This window comes from Platalea leucorodia (assembly GCF_965183815.1).
Source record: "Platalea leucorodia genome assembly, chromosome: 8".
NCBI lineage: Eukaryota > Metazoa > Chordata > Aves > Pelecaniformes > Threskiornithidae > Platalea > Platalea leucorodia.
Window position 1 is genome coordinate 52,255,938 of NC_138830.1, and position 15,696 is coordinate 52,271,633.

A 15,696-nucleotide genomic window follows, 5' to 3' on the forward strand; every position below is an offset into this window, starting at 1 on the left:
GCTTTGGCTGAGTCAGAGGGTACCTCTCATCCGCATTAATGTTTGGTGTTGGCATAAAGGGAGGAAAGCTCCCCCAAACTGTGGGGGAGGACGCTGTGTCGTCGTCATCATTGTCCAGAACTCCTGGTTTTCGTGGTTTCAGCCTTTGTGACCAGTAGTCATGCTAGTCAGATAAGAGAGACTTTCTTGTCTTAGAATGGCACCGGGATTTCATCTGTCACTAGTGTTACATGCCCGAAGGAAAGAGCATGGACTTTACCTGTGCCCCCCGCCTGAAAATTGAAATAGAACATCTGTCTCTTCAAGGGGGGTGGAGGGGGGGAAGAAAAAGGGGGAAAAAAAGCTTAATTATGACTTCTCTGTTAAACTGTGGGACTGGATATAGTAAACTCTACAGCTGGCCAAATTTAGACTAATGGTTGGTAACTGGTGCCAGTTCTTCTGTGCAACTTCTGTCTTACGTATCGCTGCTGAATTTTCCTTATGGACGTCCTTCACTCTGACTCTGGTCAAGTTTTATTACAGCAGGAGTAATAAGAATTTCTAATGATTGGAATGGGCAAGCCATCAGCCACTACACTTGGTATGCAGATCACGTCAGAAGTATAGACACACGTGCTGGGAGGATGGGGGGAAAATGGCAGAAGCTGAGAAATTTGAGTCTTTTTTTTGTTTTTGTTTTTTGGTTGTTTTTTTTGCCAAGTGAAAGGAGCTGTTCTAGATTAGAGCCATTTTGTGTTTGATTTGTGTAAAGGGAATGAAAAAGGCCATGCAATTAGTGATGATACAGCTTCCCTCCTTGTTTGTACTGAAAAAATGGATTCTGTGAATGGAGACTTGCCTGCAGCTCTGTAGATTGGAATATTATCCATGAAATTTCCAGCAGTTCCCGGTTTTGCAGTTACTTCTTTTGGCCCAGTGTGGGAGATGCTGGTGATTATTGGCAGGAACTGTAACCTTCCCAATGTCTTCACTTTTTGGCAGGTCCACTCATGTTTGCTGAGTGTGCGGGCTGGCAAAGATGGCTGGTTCCAGCTCTACAGCCCTGGAGGAGTGGCATGTGATGATGATGGAGAGCTGTTTGCCAGTATGGTACGTGTCTGCAATAATGTGAGTTTAGTAACTTCTTTGCAGTAAGTAGCTAATGCGTAGTAGGCAGTAACAAGATTTACTTGCTCTTGTCAAAAAACTATCAAAATCATGGTTCTGTAAACCACAAGTGTTTATCAGGAAATCTACATCTTTATATCACGGAATCCACTGAACTTCCTTGCAGTCGCAATTTGGTTAACATGTTAGCTTTCTCTTTTTGAACTTTGGCATGTTTTTTTCACTGATGATGTAACACAAAACCATGCATGTATATATGTGCGTGTGTATGTATGTATTTTTGTATTTATAAATATGTATGTTTGTGCGTCTGTATAAAAAACTCTCTCGGAGAATACAGAATACTGGCAGACAGGGCCGATGGACTGTTCTGCACATCCACACCTATAGTTTTCATTTATAGGCTACCCTGGAGTTTAAAAACAGCAGTAACATGGAATTGATCAAAGGATGGATAGATAGATATAAAAATGTGTTAGCAGTTTCTCTGCCCAATTACATTGTTGTGGGGAGGTGTAATTAGAAACCAGCATTCCATTTCCTGCAGTTATTTCTTTTGTAACTCTTAGGAGGACTAGACAGAAAATAACAGGTTTTAATCACTGATGCTGGCACTGTCTTCCTATGCAACCTGGGTCAAGTCACGTAGGTCTCACTGTGTCTTAATTCTCCATATAGCAAGTAAGATGGAAATGATATCACATCCTTTCCCTGGTAAGGAGAAGAATATTTGTTGAAGTTGGCTGTTGGATATACAGTGAAATGACTGTTAGGGGGATCTACATTTTGTGCATCTCCCACATGCTGAACATTTTGGGACATAAAGAACATGCATGTCTGTCTATACTCTTAACTTAAATTCAATGGATCAGATACCTTTGAAACAGATAATGGACAAAGACTGTTCACAAAAGGTTTCGTCCCTCTTCACTGATTCTATGTCTTTTTATGTTTGAAAAGAAAATTTCTTCTGAACTATATAATTTCTCCTGAGAGCTTTTGTGGTCCAGGATATTTATGAGCATCAGGAGATGGCATGCATGAGGAAGCACAATGCTAACACACATTAATATGCAGTACTCTGTGCCCTTTGCAAGGATGTTGATAAATACTTAAAGAGCTGCTAACGACTAATCATAAAGTTTGAAAAACATCCTGTTCTGAGATGGAACTTACATTAGTATTAGCATCAGTATTTTCCGTCACTCAAGAAAACCTCCAAAAAAGCTTAATGATAACTGCATGAAATGAAATCCTTTTTGACTTGAAGCTCACTGTTTTTAAAGGCCACCTGAACTGATGGATACTTAAGAAAAAAAGATTTTGTGTTTCTCTAAAGGCCTTGCTGGTAATGAAGCCATGAGGAAGAAGAATTGCATGGTAACACATGATCCCTGTAGAATTGACCCCATCATGGCATGGTTGTGATATTTTCAGCAGTATTGAACACAGTCCAGGCACTACCATGAACCAGGGGGACCACAGAACATATTTACAAGCTTATTGTAGAGTAGTACTGATGTTGAGTCTACATAATGGAGCTCTCACTGCCCAGGTCATTGGAAACTACAAATTCTCACATAGTGCTCTGCCAGCAAGCTGGTGAATCAGCCGTCTGGGCCATAAAATAAGACTTTCAGCTAGAAACCCGAAATTCTCTGCAGCTAATCTCTAGGGCTTTTAAATGGGAAAGAATATTGCCAACCTCTTTTGTGAGAAGCAGCTCTTATATTTGATTTGTACAAGTGGCTTTGCGTTTGTCATAGGTGTTACTATGTGATATCATCCGATGCTTTCTGGAGCTAGGAGAGAGTCTGCAGGACACTTTTGTCAGCTAGGGGACCCGAAGGAGTCTTACTCAGGCAGTGTTCTCAGCATTTCTTTCCTTTCAGGGAAAACTGAGCAAAAGGGAAAGCAAGATCCCATGACCCCATCCCCCATGACCCAAGAGCATGAAAGCACATGAAGTCATCTCTGACTTAGGGTTCAGGACTGCTGGATTTTCCTAAGGCACTCCTTCCCCAGTCAGCTCCTGTCTGTTCATTCTGAACAGGTGATTTTGTCTGTCACCACCCCTTAACCAAGGCTAGTGTTCAACCAGCAGATGGGCAGCACCACTGCCTTTTACCTAGGCAGCCAGCCCACACAAACCTTGCTCACCAGCTGGCATTTCCAGAGAAACTGAACCGCAAACAGATGCAAAAGCAAAATCTCCTGTGGTTCCCCTGGGGCTGGGTTCATCATGTTACTAGGGATGGGGGCAATTGCACAGCTGCTCTGGTGTTTCCTGGGAAGCCTGTATCGGGGCTGTCAGCTGAGCTCCTTTATGGAGGAAAACTACCCGCTCCCTCAGATCCCACTAGGCATCACGTTTTTCAAAAAGTCGCTTCCAATCAGCAATAAAACCGTTGAGAGACCGCAACCATAATGGCAGTGAAGGCCTCCTTTTCTTTACGTTTGTTGCAAAAACTTACATTTGTTTGACTGTGTAACAATGTCCCTTCCAGAGGTATATGTGTTTCTTAGGCTTACACCTCTAATTTTAGCTTTGTTTCTCAAATAGGTTCATATTTTAATGGGATCCTGCTATAAAACAAAGAAGTTCCTGCTTTCACTGGCTGAAAATAAATTAGGACCTTGCATGCTACTGGCTTTGAGGGGTAACCAGACGATGGTAGAGGTAAGCCCTAAATATACGTAGTCATATAGGTTTACGAGCAGTATTCAGATTCAGTTTCACACTGCCTTCCCCAGAATTAGATCTCGTGGAACTAGAGAAGCTGAGTTCAGATCTGTGTTGTATCAAACACCAGCAGTGCGCAGTTGTATTTCTCTTAAGCAGAACGGAATATTGTTGTTCTGCAGATAGGAGTGCGCATTACATGAAAAGTGGGTGCAAGGATTTTTGGAGAGAGAGAGAGAGAGATTGTTTGCTGTAATTTGGTCAGAGAGGCTAAGATGGGAAATAAATGGCCATGATGGTATGGTCTGTGGCGAGGGGTCGGAATTCAGAACCACAAGGTTTTTCCATGACTGAAAGCCTGATGCTTGGCTGGCCACCTGCAAAATGAGCAGTGCACAAGAAGTGCATTTGCAAAACCTTATTTACTTCTATTAATACGCATTTTTTTGTGCTTAAGATTGGTTATTTTTGTTGCACTAATAGTTTATACACATTTTTCTGGGTTTCTTTAGAGAAGTTTCTTGATAAATGTCATCGTATATTTTAAATGGAAATAGAGGGTGGTTAAATAGGTGGAAGGAGTTAGAATTTTTCATTGACTTAGATCTGTGCATGCTAATTTAATCCAGTAAATAAAAGACTGTGCTGCATGAATGTGAATATAATGTTGCTTGATTTTTTCATTAAAAATAATTCAAATAATGGAGGGAAGAGAAACTTTGCATTTTAATTGCAATGGCATGATACGTAGCTGAAAAGGAAAGGCAGCCTGGCAGGGGCAGCTTGTGTCCTAAGCCCATCTGACCCACTGGAATCATCCCCTGGTGTCTAACTTGCTCCTGGCAGAGCCTTGCCCAGGGGCAAGTCAGGCGTGTTCCCTATGAGATGGAGGGTGTCCTGGCCACAGCAGTGAGCTCCCAGCATCGTCTTCTCTCGGAGCCTCTCCGGCCTTTCACCATCGTGCCTCATAGACTGGGTACGCTTCACATGCATTCTGCTTGCACAGAAACCCCAGCACTTAGGGACAGAAAATCCAGCACTTAGGGAACTGCTTGGCTCTACTGCTCATGTGTAATGTCCCAAGTCTGCCCATCTGCAGTCCTAGCCGGTGTACCTGGGAAACGCTGGATCGATTGTACCTGTTCTGAAGAGGGCTGTGGCATAAAGCCATCTTCCAGGACTGATGCAAAGTAATTGCATCTCTCAGTCAGAAGGAACGAGCACTAATGGAAGACAGGATAGCTAGGCTGATTTTCGGAGATTAGAGTTCATTCTTTACGAATAAAAAATTGGTTTCTTGTGTTGGAAGGTCAGTAAATGTTGCTAAGATCCTCTAATCTAGCCTGCATAATGCATGCTCTAAAAACTTACCCAGTAATTTAAACTAGCATGCTGAGTGTAATTAGGATATTTGGAAGAAATTGAATGTAAGCACTGCAGTGACCACTACTCTTTCATTTTGCTGCTAGATTTTGTGTTTGATGCTGGAATACAATATCATCGATAATAACGACACGCAGCTCCAGATCATCTCTACCCTGGAAAGCACAGACGTGGGAAAGAGAATGTATGAACAGCTGTGTGACAGGCAGAGGGAGTTAAAAGAGCTGGTATGTCGCCCTGCATGCAGTATTGCCATAGCACATTGTGGTCTGTACTCTCCAGAAATGGAGGTACAAAAGAAAGACAAGCAGGGTGTGAAATTCCCAGTTAACAACAGGATGGCAGCAGTATTTGGAGGATTTTACTGTGGATGTATATGCTGTGTGATATTTACTGATGTGTCTAGTCCCATACTATGTTTATGAATGATATTCAATAACCTGCTTAGAATCTGTGTGAAGAGAATAAAGGTGAAATCCTGCTGTCTTAAGATCTTACAAGTCAGCTTGTCAAATTCTGCCACCTTTTGACATATGAGTAGCAAATGGTTCTAGTGCTGGCCAGCATTTCTTAATGCTTTGACATTCACAACATTTCACTGAGATGGTCTTTAGGTCTAGTTGTCAGAGCTAGAGCCTATGAGAAAAATTTCTTTTCCTGATTTTAAAGAGAGGATCTACAGATTCAAGATAGATCTGCTCTTATTAGCACTTTTTCACCTATGCAAACGTACCCACAATCTTCCTCTTCCCTCTTTCACATTTATATTTGTCGTCCTTAACCCCTGCTCCCAGCCTGAAAAGTATATGCTTTTTTTGAAGTCAAACAAATGATTTTATCAGCTGCGCAGTCTCACCCCCTTTGCTATCTTAGTCTGGCATTTTAAGGCTGTTTCCTTTAAAGTGAAAGTAACCAAATAATGGCAGGCTGAATCAGACAAAATGCTGACCCATGGCACGAAGACCACTAGCTGCGGTTAGTGGACGTCCCCTGGGTAGCAACAGGCCTGCCTCTAGCACACTCAGAAAAAAATCTGTCGGTGCAAAAAAAGCAGGGAAGAGGTGGAAGGGCTGGCAGGGAGCTTTGAAATCGGAGCAGGGTTTGCTCTAGTGAAGAGCTTGCTATATTTCAGTTGGTCTGAAATGTAGAATGGCAACTTGTTTGACCAAAATATCTTCTCTCTTACAGCAAAGAAAAGGTGGTCCCACAAGGTTAACACTGCCATCCAAATCCACAGTAAGTTAATCATGTCAATAGAAAAACAAGCTTTATCTTTCCATATTTAAACACTTGATTTATGCTTGCCATGTGGCACAGCGGTTTTGGTCAGTCAAGAGGGGAGCCATTCCACTTGCTCTGTCAACACAACTGGAGTTTACACAAGTAAGGGCACATTTCTTCTCTTGGGTCTGTGCAGCAGTTTCCAGTGCCAGTACAAGCATCAGACTGTCAGATTTATACTGGTGCGCAGATTTGGAATTTACAGTAGGAACTAATGGTAGATTTGGGGACAGAATTTTGCATTAAAACAGCAGACTTCACAATGTCCAGTTCTGGATCTTAGACATGAAAGTCTGAAAGAGACCCATTGCTGTTGCAGTTAAGCCTGGTGTAAACCCAGACTAACTTCACTGAGACCAGATAACGGTCCTGAACACAGTTGGGACCTAGAACTTGCAGTGAAATCTTCATTAAGTTAAAATACCCATCTTCGACATTTGTTCTGACACTGAAGCCTTCATGTCTCATAAGGCTACGCACGCTAAGAAAATTTTTGTCCTAATGTCTGGATACATTTTTCCCAGGGTGTGTGAAGCAACACTGCCACAAGAGCCCAGCTGCTTGCCAAACAAACAGAAACTTCTCTGTGTGGTTCTCTATTACTGTAAACAAGTGGTATAATTGTGCAACTCTTGCTGGTTAACAGTATCAGTGACACCACTGGAGATGATTGCAGGCTGAGGAGTCAATAATCTTGCTTATCAATCTGTTGTTTGCTTTCAGGATGCAGACCTGGCCCGCTTGCTAAGCTCGGGATCTTTTGGAAATTTGGAAAACCTCAGCCTGGCCTTTACCAATGTGACAAGTGCTTGTGCTGAGCACCTCATTAAACTGCCTTCACTCAAGCAGCTGAACCTGTGGTCAACTCAGGTAAGTGCTTTGCAGACTGAAACTCAGAGCAGGAACCAATGCTGACTAATTCTGAAATTTCACATTACGTCAGCACGACAAGAGAGTGTGAAGAGGCTTGCTTAGAATGAGTTTGTCCTCATGCTATTTTTACAGGGCCTTTCTATGGTCTAGCTCATCTCGGAGGCTGATTTTTCTTTTATTTTTTTAACTTTTAAAATTTTATTTTATTTTTAATTACGAAAGGGTTGCTGTTATCTTGGGTTGAATGTTCTAGTTAGGCATTGTTGATACTGTGTACTTTACAGTACATGTGCTGCTGTTCATCTGAGAAGCGCTTATGCTTTCACCCATTTAGGACGAAAAAAATGATGCTGTGCAGCTCATCTGGTCAAGCAAAACACAGAGTCTATGCAGTGTAGGCAGTGAATTGCCCTGAATGCTGATCAACCAGAATTTCTTTAAAAACAACAGCAAGAAAAAGAAACTCAAATAGTGAATAAATAGAAGGAAACTATAATGAGAATGTGGTTATTTTGTAAGCAAAAAGAGGCCAAGTTAACTGAACAAACTATTCAGCTGTTAATTGAAAGAGCTTTTAAAATTAAATTTTCCTTCTACATTTCCCTGCTGGTTTTGGTCTCTGAGGTTCTCCACTGAATAGGTTTTCCTCATTTTCTGTTAGCACCTATTTGTAGTGCTCGCTGAAAATATGATTATTCTCAGTGCAACCACAAAAAGAAGCATTTTTTCCACTCAAATGTCATGTAAATACCTTTATTTATCTGTTTGTTTGTTTTGTTTTCCTAACTACTTCTGTATCCCAGAAATTTACTCTTGCTTGTTTTAAGGCTGTCTTGTGTCTCCTCCAGATTTGTCCTGACAATGTAACTTTGAGATTTTAAAACTTTGTTACTTCTTGCTCAAAATGAGTTTGATTTCATTGGACAAAAAGCCTACTTTTTGTATGTTTTTTTTTTTTTTAATTTTAAAAAATAAAAAAGAGTTTAGATTCCATTTTATTTTGCGATATCCTGGTTTCCATTAATCTAGAATTTAGAAACAGCAGAAACGAAGTGGGTCAATAGAACAATTACCAATCAATAGTACATTGTTCTTGAGACCAAAATAGCTAATTAATACCACTTGCATTATGCTTTTTTTGTGATGTGGTTGGGAACTGGCTGAGACCGCCATAACCATCTTGCATAGCCTGGGTGGGAGCTCTTTCATACAAAGTCCAGACTTCAAAGGCACCATTCTAATTAAACGATGGCCTGCGGTTAAGTGCGCACAAGTCACTTAATTTTTCTGTTCCCCGTCTGCAAAACAGGGATCCTATTTGCTTTCTCTCCTGTCATTTGAGATTGCAGTAAACAATCTGAGTGTGGCTTTGAGGGCTCATCTGCAAACCTTGTTTTAATGTGCCCTGTATGCACGGAGGTACTTGCACATGATGTTCATGCATTGTTTGAAAACAACTTTGCTTGTGCCCCGCAGTTCGGAGACGCAGGGTTGCGGCTTCTGTCTGAACACCTCACGATGCTGCAAGTGCTCAACCTCTGCGAGACTCCTGTCACGGATGCTGGGCTGCTGGCACTTAGCTGTAAGTGACCCAAATAAGCTACGGGGGAAAATTATGTGGGTTCGGAGGAATTCACATGGGTTCAGACAGAAGATTGATTTCTTGGCTGCCACAGCGCTGCTTCCGCAGGGATTTAGGACAGGCCATGGTTGTGTTTGGGTTTAAACTTCCCTCCTCCCTGCCCACTCGAGTGCGGGCAGGGGAAGCGGGTCGGTGATCTGAGCCTGCAGACACTTAGTGGCCTCGTGTGGGCTTTGTTGTCCCAGACCCTACTCTGGCTCTTGCCTCTGACTTTACTGATGGCACTTGTCTCGATCTCATGTGGTGACCTGTTGCCCTGGGACTTCCCGGCTTTTTTCACACGCCCTCCTGTGGGTGTCCTCTGGGTGAGAGTCCGACCTTGTGGTGCAGAAGGGAAAGATTGCAAAGCTATGTAGCAACTTACTAGTGAGTTTAGCAACCATGCACAGCAGGTTTTGTACCCTCTCTGGCGTTTTTTGTTCCTTCTTTTCGGGGAGGTGAAACTCTTTGCTCTTCTTAATTTAAATAGGGCAAGGCAGAGTGAGGCCATCTAAGCAGCATTCAGGATTCCCTTGTGCACTGAGAGCCGCTCGACGTGCCAGAATGAGATGCTTTCCTACATCCAGCAGTGTATTATAAACCTCACCTATTGGGTTGAAGGGGTTCCTTTAATAGGCTTGATCCTACACAGACGTGCCAGAGAGGCCAGTAGTTATGGCTCATCTTAGGAAACTATTCTGCTAAGTACTGGAGCCTAAAATGGAACTGGGGGGGAGGGAGGGGAGAGGGAGGACTGCTAGATCAGCACGGCCCCTGCGTGCACCATGCAGAGCACTGAGAACGGGCACTATTCAGAATAATGTGCAGGAAACTGATTATGAGAAGTTGCCTGAACGCCTTTGAAGTCAGCGGACTTAAGCATATGCTTAATGGCCCTTCCTAAATAGGGACTTTTTCCTGGATGAGGGCCCAAACAGCTGTTTATCCATTCGTACTTCTATATTTTACACTATTCAGCTTTTTCCTGAGAGTGCTGCGCATAGTTATGTCTTGTTTATGCTTTGGCCTACTGTAAGCCTGGTATTTTAAGAAAATGCAGCATGATCATAAATACCCCTGTGTTTTCTCTTTTAGCCATGAAGAGCCTGTGTAGTTTAAATATGAACAGCACCAAACTTTCAGCAGATACCTACGAAGATCTCAAGGTATTTCTGAATTGCGTCCACTAAAGATGAGAAGTAGCTGGCCCAGGAGGACTTGCAGACTTAGCAAGTACATGGTGGTAGTGCCTAGTGCAGAGAGAACTGGCCCCACGGAGCAGGTAGCATGAAAGTCATCTGAAGAGGGTAAAGTAGGTTATTTTGGGGGAGATAATGACTGAAAACAGCATTCTGAGGTTGCTGGCTTTGATGGACTCAGGAAACATTTTGTACACTGAATGGACAAGTATGAGATGGAATCAGAAACTGAATCTTTCTGCCAGTGCTATCAACAGTAAAGGTTTCGTAAATAGGAGCATATTGGTTGTTCCTGATGAGGATGCACAGACAGGTAAAATCTCATACCCACCTCCAAAGCCATGTCCTCTACTGTTAACAGGACCAAAAGTAACGTGGGTGAACAGCATTATGGAGCTTTGATTCAGAATGCAAAGGGAGAATTAAAAGCATTGAGGATGGTGCAAGTTTATCTTGACACCTTTTGGACTGGAACTGGGCTTTAAACAGAAGCACCTGCACAAATGCTGGGTTCCCAAGATTAACGTGTAAGATGTCTGGGGTTACCATTTGTACTGTGAATTTACAACCACTTCTGCAAAATGGTGTAAAGAACTAGAATGTTGCTGTGGGAGGGGAACGGCCCCAGGTGGTTTCAGAGCAAGACTGCCTGAGATTCATTGGCTTTCATGACTTCACGTGGACTTTGTCTTCACTCTGGTGTTGCATGAGTCACATCTCTCAAAGCCTCACCTTATAAACCCAAACGCTCAAGATGAAACTCCACATTATGTTGTCTTGTGTGTTGAAACCTTAGATTGTGCCAGGTGTATTCAAAAAGGTCACAATCTTGGGTTGAGTTTTCAACTTGAGGCAAGTCCTGAAACTGCTCTGCTTTTAAAATTCACTGCAAACGTGTATCTTCAGTTCTGGCGGTGGAGCCAGGGCTCCCCGAGGGACTCAGTTGCAATGCTGCTAGTGTGGATGTTTCAAGATCAAGTTTTCAAAACTTGTGTCACAATTGTATATGCAAAGCAGAAGTCCTTAGCATTAACAGCTGGCTTGCAGATGGGTTCAGACAATGGAGCTTGTATCAGGCCCCAAGTATTTACAGACAATCAAGGTCAATGCTGTATTTGGCCCAGGGCTCTGAAATCGAGTCTATTGAAAGGCTCCTCCAGTCCTCCCCCTGTTTCTGAGCCCCTTTGCTACTAACTTCAGGCCGAAACTCATATTTTCCTAACCGGTTCCCTCTGCTCTGGTATTGCATTAATAGTCCTCAGCAGCAACACAAGAAAGTGACTTGCCAGGGCAAACAGCAAAACTGGCTGTGAGCACAGTCCCGATGATTGCAGAGAATTAAAGAAGCTGAGAAAACAGGCATGCGTCACTTTTTCCCCTCTCACCTCTTTCATTGAGATTTATCTCAGTGGCCATTTTTTTAGAGCTCTCTGTATGTTCAAAGGGAGGGTAATAGTTTCTTTCCCTGGGGCACGTGGTTGTAGGTCTGTTGAGAACAGCTCAGACTTCAAAGAACGTATTTTTGATACAAATCCTTCCTTCTTCTCCCCTTGGTCTGCAAGAGCATTCAGGGCACAAGCCAGTGATGACATTTCCGTGCTGCTCCATCCCCCCCACTAAACACGCTTGCACACACACAGACACCCACATATGTACCAGGCAGGCTGAACCAGACAATAAATAAACACCCACTACTGAAGTCATTATTGCCTAACTGAAAAATTATTTGCTGGCAGTGTCTGTAGGATTATGACTAGCTCTTATCAAAATATGCGTGCACATAAATCAGGGAGTGAGGTAATAATGACTCCTAGAAACTTCCAACTCCTCAATTATGCCCTAGCCTAATTAAACGTGTTTATTTGTTTTGAGAGAATTAGCCATACAATTATGGTCAGAGAGCATGGAAACGGGATCGACAAGTAGGAGCAGTGCAAACAGCCGATTCCCATCTGCCCCGCGCAGGGTAATTCAGGAACAATACATCCGAATGCAGCGGAGTTACGGAGAGGAGACCACGAAGACACCAAAAATTGCTAACACTCTCCAAATTTTTTTAATACCTGAAGGGAAAAATCAAGCAATGAGGGAGTATGGAGGCTGAAGAGGGAACATGTGGCTGGCTGCTGCAGTTTGGGTCCACTGCCTTCATGGCTAGAGTTTGACAGATTTTGCTGAGCATTTGTGTATTAAAAAAAAAAAAAAAAAAAGAGATCGGGGTCTGATCTGGACCTGATTGCCAGTACATGGGTTTTACTAGAGCCACTCGTTTTTGCCACAGGTGTGATGTAGTCTTGTGTGTCTGTAAAGGCTCAGCATCTTCTTCCTTCGTTAGCACCTGTACGCTTCAGCTCACTGCTGAGCTCAGCACTGCTACTCTGCAGGCTTGAGGTCGTACCGCATCTTCCTGCAGTTTGTGGCGATAGATCAATCCTCCCGGCTTGCTGATGGTACGGATTCGATGGGAACTTTTTTCCTGAGACCTGAACGTGTGTCATTAATTCTCACCTTTTCCTACTTTCCCCACAGGCTAAACTACCCAATCTGAAAGAAGTGGATGTCCGCTACACCGAAGCATGGTGAACTCTCCCTGCTCCCACTCTTCTCTTTTGCTTCTCATGAGAAGGAAAAGATTTTTAAAACAAACAGAGAAAAACAAACCAGAAAATAACTTTTGGCTAATACCTGTAGAGCAGTGAGTCCTGGACTTGGTGGTAGGAGTCGTGGTTGTGGGGTAGAGGAGTGGCGTTGTGTGTGTCGGGGGGGACGGGGCAAGCCTGGACCCAGCCGGATTCTTTCAGCTTTGTGATTTCAGAATCAACATAATTTAAGTTGAAAAGGAGAAAAAAAAAAAAAAAAAAAAAAAAGACTTTGTAGCAGCAAGAGGATTATAAAGAGGAAAAAACCACCTTTGTGGATTTTATTTGCCTTTGTGTTTTATGCCGTGTGGAGAAAAAAAAATATATTCATTTGTCATTATTTACCTGGGTTTCCTTGGCTGGCACCTATCCAGTCAGAACTCTTTCACCAGTTTTGCTCCAGAAAATCAAACTTATAAAAATCTCAAGAGAAGAAAACCAAAACCAATATGATTTTCAACTCCCCCGTGTTCTTGCAGTTGTTATGCAAAGTAATTTTGTTGTACATAAGATTTACATAATGCACCTATTTAAGAAAATGGTTCACAAATGACAGGTCTGGGACCTGTCTTTTATTTATGAATTGTTAATTCTTTTACCCTTTTTTTGCGTATAGTACTGTATAAACTAGTTTGCTGTCTTGTTGTTATTATTATTTTTTTTAAAAGGAAATGTCCTCCTTGAAGAATTGCCTTTTAGTAATGCATACTGTATTATACTCCCTCTCTGTCACAACATTCATCGTATTGTCTTTTTGATTTCAAAATGCCTCAAACGTTATCAAATAGGAAGGAAAATATCTATCGAGGGGGGTATGGTTGGGGGGTGGTGGTGCAGGGATTAATAAAAGTCACATTTCCTTCCGAAGTCTGAAAACTTTCTTTAGTCTTTCAAACCATGTCAGGTTGAAACCTGGGAGATGGGGAAAAGATCTCGTTTATTTTGCCAGTGGGGTATTCGCAAAACTCTGTAGATTTTACAAGTTGCCTCGGTTGTTTTCTGTTTACGTCCGATATTTCAAAAAGAGAAAAAAAAGCTCTCCCTCCATTTTGTGCATCAGCTTTTTCTATTCCCCCCCCCTTCTCCGCCCTCCCCTCCCTCCCCCTACCTGTTCTGTGCACGCATTGTTCTGCATGTTCCTCTGGGGAGACAGAAAAAATAGCGTTGTTGCCGATCCGATAGCTCTGACCTGTCTGTAAATGTGACCGCTACGTTTTTCAAATTCCACAATTGCTTAGAAGATGATTTTTTAAAAATTGTGGTTTCTTTTATAACTATGCTGTTGACTTTTGGTTTTTTTCATAATGAGCCTTCATTGTACAGAGCTGCTTATTTAAAAAAAAAAAAAACAAAACCAAACAAAAAAAAAAAAACAAAAAGAAGTTTTTCCTCTGTTTTAACACCTTTATTTTATTCTTCAGCACCTCAAGGTTTCACATACAGCCAATGTAATTTTTTATATATAAAAATATATATATATTTAATCTTATTCAATGGAAGCCAAGCTTTTGTTTTTGTTTTTTGTTTTTTGTTTTTTTTTTAAACTTCGTTGCTATGTAGACAACCCCTACCTAAATCATGTTCTTTTTTTCTTCCCCACCCCCCACCCCACCCCCATAAATGAAACAGAAATTGAGTCTTAACTCATGTAGTGTGCCAGGTTTTTTTTTCCCCTTCAAATCCCAAACTGTATGCAGATGCAGTATGGGAAGAAAGAAGGAAAAAAAAAAAAGAAAAAAAAAAAAGGAAGAAGAAAAATTATACCAACATTTTCCTTAGCACTGTTGCTTTTACCAATGGTTTACTACTACTGTTCTGTAGCTGTGTACAAAGAGATGTGAAATAATTTCAGGCAAAAATAAACTGTAAGTGAATATCTTTTAGCTGCGTGCTTTGTGTTTTCTTTGAAGGAAGCTTTCGCTGGCCCGATGACGCAGGGATGCTGTGGGAGGTGCAGAGATGCCGGAGCCGGAGCCGGAGGACGACGGCTTACCGAGGACGGTGTCTCAAAGAGCTGCGCTCCCGCAGCTCGCTCTGTGCCACTGCTCCGCTCCGCGCGCTGCTGCCTCGGCGCTGCCCCTTGCCTCCGATCGCAAAGCGGGGGGACCAGCCCGCAGCCGTCCTGGGTGTTTTCCACCAGCCGCCGGGTTTCGAGGCACCGTCGCCTAGAAGGGACGAGGAAGAGGAGGAGGACAGCGGAGTCGCTGCGCGTCCAGTTCTTGCATCCCTCCCCGAGGCCGTTTCTCTCTGCGCCATTCCTAATCCTTCACAGGCTCAAGGAGTTCTTGCGCTGGCCATCTTTTGATGCATTGGTGGGGTTTTTTTACACTGGTTGCCTGAAGTAGGCAGAACTGGAAATGCCGGGGCATTTCCAGACTCGAGAGGGGTTTCTGTATATTAAGGTGCATTTCAGGGCAGCATCCAAATGGAGGGATCTGCTGCGTTTTCGTTCTGCTCACTGTCCTTGATAAAGCACGCCGGTTTGTGGGCTGGATGCCAGCAGAAAATCCAGCTGGAGCTTCACAACTCTGCTTTGATTGTACAGAGAATTATAAACTTCTTTAGCTTTTAAACAAATGGGCCCCACTTGAAACCAATTCCTGCAGATGTTCTGAGGGCCACCTTCATCACCTATGTTACCTGGCTCCTATACTCTCATTTTTATTTGTATTTCTGTCCTATTCCACAAAACAGACTTTAGGACATGAAGAAATACAACTGTTTGCACTGTTTCCAGCCAAGGTACGAAGTGCTCACAGGGTGGCCCTTGATAAAGAGAATACACTGTGCCTTTATTTTTTTCCCCCCACTGAAACAAGACAGCTGTAGCTGAGGCTGTCAGGCTTTTGGAGTCTTTTCCCCTTGAGCAGTCACTGCTGCGTATGGGCTGTCCTCCCCTGGCACCAG

The 15,696-nt window shown here is 42.8% G+C and overlaps 1 protein-coding gene across 1 annotated transcript in view; it reads left to right on the top strand.

Annotated features, from left to right (window-relative positions):
• The window catches only part of CMIP (c-Maf inducing protein), a gene marked incomplete at its 5' end in the record, with an annotated part of 139,797 nt that extends 125,181 nt beyond the window's left edge, over nt 1–14,616 (top strand). Inside the window, 8 exons of the mRNA XM_082319830.1 lie at nt 985–1,092; nt 3,674–3,790; nt 5,263–5,403; nt 6,365–6,412; nt 7,181–7,327; nt 8,807–8,912; nt 10,047–10,117; nt 12,680–14,616. Coding sequence (XP_082175956.1) covers nt 985–1,092; nt 3,674–3,790; nt 5,263–5,403; nt 6,365–6,412; nt 7,181–7,327; nt 8,807–8,912; nt 10,047–10,117; nt 12,680–12,733 — 792 coding nt within the window. The 3' untranslated portion in view covers nt 12,734–14,616. The remainder of the gene's footprint in view (nt 1–984; nt 1,093–3,673; nt 3,791–5,262; nt 5,404–6,364; nt 6,413–7,180; nt 7,328–8,806; nt 8,913–10,046; nt 10,118–12,679) is intronic.
• Nucleotides 14,617–15,696: the final 1,080 nt, after the last annotated feature.